The sequence below is a fragment of the Medicago sativa genome, chromosome 1 (genome assembly GCF_051527215.1).
Source record: "Medicago sativa cultivar Bolivia chromosome 1, Bolivia_mono, whole genome shotgun sequence".
Taxonomy (NCBI): Eukaryota; Viridiplantae; Streptophyta; class Magnoliopsida; order Fabales; family Fabaceae; genus Medicago; species Medicago sativa.
This window is the reverse complement of record NC_140749.1, coordinates 51,612,723-51,621,983: the sequence shown is the minus strand read 5'-3', so window position 1 is coordinate 51,621,983 and position 9,261 is coordinate 51,612,723. Positions and strand designations below refer to the sequence as shown.

At 35.1% G+C, this 9,261-nt stretch overlaps 2 protein-coding genes across 2 annotated transcripts; both read right to left on the bottom strand.

Moving 5' to 3' along the window:
• LOC146955197 (uncharacterized) lies at positions 1-8,845 on the bottom strand. The gene is made up of 3 exons (XM_085720579.1): positions 8,286-8,845; positions 1,150-4,567; positions 1-1,063 (listed from the first exon to the last, which is right to left on the bottom strand). Exons 2-3 carry the CDS (start codon positions 1,453-1,455, stop codon positions 266-268), a joined length of 1,104 nt encoding a protein of 367 aa, XP_085576705.1. The 5' UTR covers positions 1,456-4,567; positions 8,286-8,845; the 3' UTR covers positions 1-265.
• Positions 4,525-6,455, bottom strand: LOC146955198 (uncharacterized). Its single transcript, XM_085747991.1, has 2 exons — positions 5,182-6,455; positions 4,525-4,567 (listed from the first exon to the last, which is right to left on the bottom strand). Exons 1-2 carry the CDS (start codon positions 6,453-6,455, stop codon positions 4,525-4,527), a joined length of 1,317 nt encoding a protein of 438 aa, XP_085604117.1.
• Positions 8,846-9,261: the final 416 nt, after the last annotated feature.

The window sequence follows — 9,261 nt, the reverse complement described above, 5'->3', positions numbered from 1 at the left end:
TAGATAAAAAGGAGCAAAGTGTTTCAAAAGAAAAATTATTACAAAAATATTTGTATTAATTGACAAATTCAGATAAAAGTTTGTCGAGTTGGCTCTTGAATTCTGAAAGCTTTCCATCAAGAGCATTGCAATTTTCAGTAAGGGTTTGAATTTGTTGTCGAGATCGTTGTGATTCCCTGGCCTTTTGAAGGACAACCTGAGCCTCTTGTTTCATAAGTGTTTCTTTGTCTAAGAGGTTGGTCTTTTGGGTTTCCAATGCTTGGATTTATGCCTTGTATTTTGCAATGGTAGCATCGATTTCTTCCACCTTCTGTTGAATGGTTAGAGTCTCTTGTCGAAAGGCTTCAAATTTGACACTAAATGCGGAAATATCTGCCAAAAGCTGATCGCAGCGCTGCGTTTGCTCTTTGAGCTGGGCTTGGTCAGTTTTCTTTTCTTGAAAACTTTGATTGATGTTATCAAGAAGAGGCCCTAACACTTGAGAGAGTTTCTGGAATTTAGAGCCAGAAGGAAGCCTGCACAGTTTGTGAAGCAATCCTTTCACTTCATCAATGATGCTTTCATCTTGCTCGATAGCTTCCAATAAATTGACTTTTAAGACTTTGTCTCGAAATTCCGCTAAGAGATTTTCTTTTGATGTCTCTGATGGAGCATCAGTGGAAACATTCGAAGATTTACCGCTATTTTTTGAGAAGAGTGCATCATTCTTCATCAAGAAAGCAAAGGCGTCTAGAGGATTCTCTTGCTCAAGGCGATCAAATTCTTCTTGGTTTATGGTGTCATCCGCCAAGTCTAAATTGGCCATTGATATGACTTTCTTCGATGAAGGGTCATTTTGGTCAGAGGCGTTCTTCTCAAGAACTAGCCCTTCTTCCTCAATTGACTTGCCAAAATCTAAATCCTCATCATGTGTTTTCGATGGTTGGTTGGGAGAAGTAACAGCAACATCAGGAAAACTAGTCTCAACGCCTTCCTCTTCCTCAACAATTGGAGTTGGAATTTCTTTATCAGTTGAGAAAAGCTGACCCTGTTGAGATGTATCAACAATGCCATGTTCGATACCCTGAAAGATGAAATGAATGTTGTAAGGGGTTGTTTAAATAACATGAAATAGAATATGTTAAGTATGGCATTAGATAGATAAATTACCTTCGAAACATTGTCACCTACACAAGATTGAGCGCTGTTAGGATTTGAATTCTTGTAACCTTGTTTTCTTCTTCTTGGGCTCGATTTGACTGGAGACCCCTCAGTTTGCGTAGTCTCAACAGTAATCTCTTGGGCATTGTGCTTCCTTTTCTTTCGGCCTTCTTTGGTTTGGCGCTTATAATAGTCTCGCCACCATCGAAAGAATGCCTCAGTACATGAAGTAGATAAAGAAAATGAAATGGGCTTGAAAACAAGCGTTCGTTTCTCAGATTTGCGTAAAGCTGACCTCCAAAGGTGTTCTATCATTGGTTGCTTCAGGTTATCTACGCTTTGGAACAAAGAAGTGTTTTATCTTGGTTTTCGGGTGTCAAACATTGATTACGTTTGAACCTTTTTAACCGTTGATATCTTATTTTTTCTTGGGAAGGGAAAAACCAAGCAAAACCCTTGAGAATCGAGGTCCGGGAGTTGTTTTCGCTACGGGAAGGTGTTAGGCACCCATAACGACTATAGTATCCTATAGGAACCGTCTTTACTTTCTACGCGCGCGCTTTATTTTTAAATGCTATTTGAAAAGTGATATTTACACCTAAGAGCTTACTAAGTCAAGAATTGGAGGGAGAAGAAGATGTTTGAATTTTTATTTTATTTGAATTGAAGGAATATTGTTTCCTTGCCTACGTACCCTTTTAAGGGATCAAATCCACCGTAGTTCTCTTCCAAAACTGTTTTTGTTTTTGTTGGTTGATTTTAAGTTTGAAAATTGGAATTTGAAGAATGAGAGAGAGAGAGGCCTCAAGGGCATAAGATTGTGAAATTGTGAAGTTGAATTAGTCATTTTGAAAAAAAGTCAAGTATGATTAATTTCCATTGAAATTTGATTAAGAAAATAAAAAGAAAATGCAAAGGAGTTTTGACTCCTATATTTTTTGGAAAAGGTTTTCAAGTGATGTTATTCAAGTTTTTTGGAAAATTGATTTTTCTAAGTGTAAATCCTAAGCATACATCTAAAGCATTCAATCTTAAACGTACATCTAAACATGCATATCCTAGCCATACATCTAGCAATATCTATGTGATGTGTGTGCATGTGTCGGTGCTTGTGTCGGTGTACATCATTAGAGTCCATTGTCCTTTACATCATGCCCTAATTTACATTCTATGGTCTTGCAAGAATTTAAAAATTGCATGAAGTAAAATACAAAATTCCTAAGTCTTTACATTCTAAGTATTGCATGAATTGTAAAATGCAAGAAAATAAGGACTAAGAATGTGAGAGGGAGTATGAAATGTTTATGAAATGAATGGAACACAATGAAATTGTTAGTAGCATATGGTAAAAGTAAAGCAAGGGAAACACTATACCAAGACCATAGAGATCAACACAAGATAATGCAAACTATAGCTAAAAACCCACTTCAAAAATACAAGGATCCTATGGCCTATGATTCTCATGATTCATCACATTTTTTAAAGGCATAAACTCAAATTTTAGAATGAGAATCAAGACAACATGATGAACTTGACATTTTTAAAGTGGATTTAGACATATATGCATTATTTATTCAAAAACATAACTTGCAAACCAAGCAATTAAGCAAAATTCACACACATGCAGCAAAAGCACATATAAACAGTAGCTAAACCTTCACAAAATCATATGGTATAGGTCACAAACATTTATCAAGAAATTGGAATTAGAATCAAGCAATTTTCACAAGCCTTTAATTCAAAATATCACAAAATAGTAAGAAAATCAACACATTATTTTTTATCAATTTTTAATATGCAAAAATCATCACAAAAACACTACAAAATTATCAAGAAATATATATGAAAATTTTTAGAATTTTTAAAGGATTTTTGGACTTAAAAATGTACAAGAAAATCACAAATTTTAACAAGAATAGTAAACAAATTAAAAAAATGCTACACATATTTTTATCAAGATTTAACACAAAAAATATCACAAAAAGGTTAAGAAAAATATCAAAAAACATATGGAAAAATTTATGGAATTTTTATGAGAATTTTAGGCAAGGCAGGGGTTCCAATAGCAAGAAAAACAGTGCACATAGCAAAAAACATAAGAAAACGAAAAGAAGAAACCCAGGCCCAAAGGGAAATGGATCCTGGATCATCCAAATGTACCAGGGACGTTGGATTGATCCAGTTCCTGGAACCCTAGATCAAACGGTGCAAGCATATGGTCCAGGAGTGAACCAGACTGGTTCAGGTGAACCGGTCTGGTTCACGTCCTTTTAAAAGCACAAGGACCGGTCCAAACTTCACTCTCCTCACTCGTTTCTCTCTCTAGGTTAAACCTTAGAGAGAGAAGCTCTCATCTCTCACCTGATGATCTTCATCTTCTTCCTTTCTCCGACGTGGTGGCCAGTGGTGGCGCCGCCGCGTCGGAGTTTCAATCTACTCCGATCTAAAGACCATATACATATTCTTAAAGCTCTTTCTCTTCTCTTTATGATTTCGAAACTGTTTTCTTGAAAAGAGGCTTAGATCAGAGTAGATCTACAATTGAACTATTCGGTTTTAGGTTTTCAAAACTTTTTCGAATCTCTTGAAACGAAACCCTAATCTACTCTATCTTCTTCACTGATTATGGATTTGAACTCAGATTTCGCAAATAAACGATGAATCTTCATGAATTACATTTTTAGGGTTCGGTTTCAAAGCTTTTCGAATCCTTTTTGAACTTTTTCGCAAGAACAAGTTCTAAACTTGTTAATCCACGTTGTTTCACCATTTAGTTTTGTTTATGGACCTTCGATGATGATTGTAAGCTAACACGAGAAGGTTTTTTGAATATACCTGGATTTTGAACGGAGATTCGAACAAGAGATCCTTGCGAATACTTCTGGTAAGCTCTTGAACTGAAAATAAATCAGTTATTCTCTTCTTCTTCTTCTTCGATGTGATTCTGCTTCGATCTCTTTCCTTCTCACCTCTCCGAACTGTGATCGTACAAATTCTTGGAATTTGTGCTTGAATTGCAGTTCATGTAGTTCGATGATGATGATTCAGTGATGAATCTCTGAGAACTTCGATGAATTTACTTCAATTTGGCTTAATTTTGATTCTGGTGAAGTTAGGGTTTCGTGAATGTTCTTCGTGTTCTTGGTAATTTCTGGAGTTAGTTAGGATTTTGATCCTTGAGAGAAGAGAGAGAATGAGGAAAATGTGTTTGTTGAGTTGGCACTTTGTGATTGATTCTGTGTACTGTTGCATTGATGACACAGCCTTATATAGGCTGACATGTGGACCTCTGAGCCAATGTATGGCTGCCACGTGATCTTGGACTAAAATTGGACTGAATTCTGGACTTGTTGCTTTAAGGGACTGGTCTGCAATTTCTTAAAATCAAAGGACCAATCTGCAATTCTGGAAACTTAAAAGGACCATCCTGCAAAATTTTTAAAAAAAGGCTAAAAAATAAACTTGGACAAGATATGGACTGTTTTACAATTTTAATAAAAGGACTTAAAATAATTTCGAAACAAAAAGGACTTGGATGCAATTATTAGAAGTTTGAGGACTTTAAGAAAAATTAAAAATAAAATTGGACTAAAAATTGGTAAATTTGACTAAACGTAAAGTGAAACGATTAAAAATAACAGAACGGACTAAAACGAACCAATTACCTAAATGAGGTACTTTAAAGTAACCTCTCTCTGCCAAAATTTCGTGTGAAAAGACAAAAATGCCCCTAGGGACTAAAACGACTCAAATGCAATTTTAAAATGGTTTTTGACATGGAATTAAAGCAAGAGTTTATGCAAGCAAAATTAAAAGACTCATAGACAATTTTTAAGGATTAAACAGGGTTTTAACACAGGAAATGACTGAAATGCCCCTTTTTCATGAATTTTGCAAGTAACATTGAAATAAGATGCAGAGGAAGGTGCAATTGATCAGAGACATATCAAATGACTTGAAATACAAGAAAAGAAGAATTGAGCTAGTATTTTTAGGTCCAAAATTAGGGTATAACAAGAAGTAGGCTTAGGCTGAACTAACCCAAATTGTCTGGCAACATGATTTGGCTGGTAGCCATATAACCCATAAGGACCACCAGCGGTGAGCCTGCTAGACAGAAGTGTGGGAGTCAAGTAGGCTTCCCAAATGGCATTAGTTTCTACCTCATCCTCGACAGAAGTTGCTGGAAATTCTTTCTTAAACCAAGTTGGTCCTCTAAATCTGACAGTAAATGGAGCCATAACAGGAGTAAAACTATCACACTCTAGAAGGGTATTAAAAGCAATAGAAAACAGGTCTTGAGAAGTCCTATTACCTTCATATGCTTTCTTAAGACGAGTAGGAAGTGTAACAGCTAGTTTTGTCCTAAAAGTGGCTAAGATCCACAATTGAAATAACCAAATAGGACCAGGAATAATTAGGCTTCCTCGAGATGAGTATTCTTTAATGTTGATCACTGCTTGGTTCAGGTTTTCATATAGAGATCCTAAAATAAGTTTGCTTAGGCAAATGTTTTTGCCTTCATGTAATCGAATGGCTAGAGTTGTTAATCTCTTTGGGATCTGGATAGATCTTGAACATAAAATAAACCTGGATAACCAACAAGTCAAAAAGGCAATGTGTTTTGTGTCAGAAACTTCGATAGTCGAGGTGTCATGATGGTCTATGGCAAAGTTACCATAACCAGGCCTGGTAAAATCGAAAGAGAACTCTGACTGTTGGTCATCAGGATCAAAGGTTTGGCCGGTAGGTTTGAGGCCAGTTATGCCTGCGACATCAAGCAAAGTAGGCGTAAGCATGCCACATTTCAAGTGTAAGCTGTTTGTTGAAGGGTTCCAGAAATGTAAGGCAGCAATTATCAGTTCATTATGGTACTTAGGTCCTTGCCTAGATAGCTGAATAAGGTCAAAGATTCCCATATCTTTCCAAAATTGACCTTTTTTCTTTTCTAATTTATCTAGCCAGCCAATGTAAGGGTCATTTTCACCAATTTTTGGCTCCGTTCTGAACTTAGACTTCAAGAAACTTAGGTCGTATGGACCTTTAGTAAAAATTAAAGGTGGTTGTTCTTCTAGACATGGAAAAACAACATTAAGACCTTTTGGGGTTTCTTTGTCTAAGGGAAGTGGCCCTAATAATGCATGTGGTGATTTAGGGCAAGAGATAATTACCTGGGATTTCCAGATTTTCTCTTCAGCTTCTTTAATGTCTGGTTCTTCGGTGAATACAGGAGCACCAACGGAAAATTCCTTGGAAAAACTAATAGGCTCGTTGCGATTAATGGCCTTTGAGGAAGAACTTTCTGCGTTTGTCATGATTAGAAATGTTTGTCAAATTAAAAGACGAATGGAATGGTGTAACTTTTCTGGGAAAATGTAGTTTTGAAAAAGGGTTTCTTGGTTTCATTTTGGAGAAGAAGATTGAACAGTAAAAAGGGAAAGCTTGAAAAGTGAGAAGGTAAAGGTAAAACCTTTATGTTTTATAGCATTTTGATCTAGACATGTGTCAACATCTTGTGTTAACAGTTTTTCTACAAAGTGGTGGTTCCCAAAGATTGGAACGTGGCCCACTAATTATGGTGGGGACACCAAAATCTTATTTTTGAATTGTTTCTCTGAATAAATGACGTCATTCGAGTTCAAAATGTCGAATAAATTGGAGTATATTCATCGGAGTCAGAAACATCTTTCTCTCCCTATCAATAAGATGATTCGACAATGACGTTTCAGGGGGGCAATTTGTTAGCCTATAATTTTAAAGGCTGTCATTAAATGCAGTCAAATTGAGTTGACCTTATCATCGAAGAAATAGCAAAGTTAACTTTGAGGGTTTTATCGAAGTTGGGCTTGCTGGGAGCACGTGTTCCGGTTCGACGAACAAGACTTATCGAGAGACGGTTATTTTGGATAAGCACATCTCCGAAGTGCGTTCGAAATTCAAATTTAATAGATAAGACTTGTTAGTTTTCTATAGTTATAAGTTTGAATTCGAATTTAGGTAGTTATTTTCTATTTGTATAAATAGTAGTTTTTCTGATGAAAAAAGGGTTCACAATTCAATCATACAAAAACTTACACTCAAATTATCCGTATGGAAGCGAGAAACGAGTCACAAGTTGCAATGTATGAATCTGTGTACCAATTTACATTCAATCAATGCAATTTACATTTGTCCTTTTAAAATGTCTTTACATTTTACTCGTTTCTTTTGAGCAATTCAAAGTTATTTTACTTAACAAACTTCGATTGGATTCAACTGGGTTGAGTTCGATTGTTTTTATCTTTTCTGTTTATTTAAATCTTTCAAGAACATTTACAATTTCCTAGAAACAACAAAAACACAAATATGCTCCTAAGATTTACTGGTTGATCTTGCAAGTAACTACGTTTAAACCAGCGGTTGTTTACCAAAAATCAGTGTAAACACCCGCAAATGACCTGAATCGTTATCTAATTTCCAGTAACAGTTTCATGCGATTGATTTTGGGTTTTGAACGCGATTTAGAGATAAAGAGAAACCACGTACTCCCTCCGGTCACATTTATAAGCAAAAAACCACTTTTTAGATTCATTGAATACTTAATGTATTTGGTATATATTATAGACTAAATACATTAGGTGTTGAATGAACCTAAAAAAATGAATGTGACCGGAGGGAGTATCAATTTTATGGACTATCGATCCAAACAAGGTTTGAAAAAATTAGGGTTCTTGACATAGAGAATTGAATTGCTTATTTATCATGATGGATTTAATGCAATTCGATATGCTAAAATCATGTTTGCGAATTCAGTTCCATACTAGTATATACTAAAATCATGCAGAAATACATTTGATGAAATTAATACAAAGCTATATCAGTTTCCTGCAATTAACTTTATGTTCGATAAACCCTTAAGATCAATCTTGAAACCAACCTTTTAATTCATTATAAAATTGATCTAACGACATAGAGAGAATAGGCAGAAATCAAATAGTGCATCGGTACATGATTCATAGATCTTCATATGATAGACTGATAGCCATAAATTGTATTTATTTGGCTCTGATACCAATTGATAAAAGTTTTAGAATTTAGTCATAGATCAATAGATACAAGTTATAACATATTATCAATAACAAAGAATGAAGAAAGAAATCGTGTACCTTTGAATTAGGTTGATGAAGGATAACTGTCAGAAGGATGAGAGAGATGATGTTTAAATAGCTAAACGACTGAGGGCAGGGACCTCTCATTGGGCTTAGCTAAATGGTCCAACCCATCACAGTCCATTTAAAAAGAATAGCTCAATCACACATAAACATCAACTAATCAGTGCTTAATACAATAGACCATAATATATATTATAACATTAACTTATAATAATAATTGATTATTGTCAATCCATAATTGATTAATTAAATAATTAATCCAACACAAGAGAGAAGAAAAAGAGAATAACGAAGAAAAAAATAACATTAAGATGAGAGAACTACTAGAGAGAGGAGAGAGTGACGAAAGAAGAAAGGAAGAAGAATGAAGAAATAAGAGAGATGAGAGGTTTATGGTTTTGTAGAGAGAGAAGTAGGAAGAGAGAAGATGAAGTGAAAGAATGAAGAAAGAAGATAGAAGTATGAATATAGGGGAGAGAGGGAGAGAGGGAGAGAGCCGTGACAAAAGAAAGAAAAATTAAATGAGAGAATGAAGTGGAATGTTTGTTATGTGTAAATACATATAACCTTGGATTGGAATCATATATAACATAAGGGCATTGAAAAAAAAATATAACATAAGTGAAAAGATTAGGACGATGTAATATGTGTGTGACGTGTAATTAGAAAGAGGATAAGAGTAGATATTTTCACTATAGAGTAGATATTTTCTGTAATATCCCGCCTGTCAGTATCGGTATATTACCCGTTGATCGTGCCAGAGGAATTAAATTCATGGAAAGTAAGTTAGTGGATAATATTTTATGAGATGTCAGCTTAATACGGATGAAGTATCAGTGTCGTATTAAATACGCTTAAGGCAAGGGCAAAATGGTAATTTCACGTGGAAAGGATATTTAATTGGTTTTATCCCAAAAATATCTCATTCCTTTCCCATCTTTCCTCTCTCTAGGTTTGGGGAAAAAGGAAT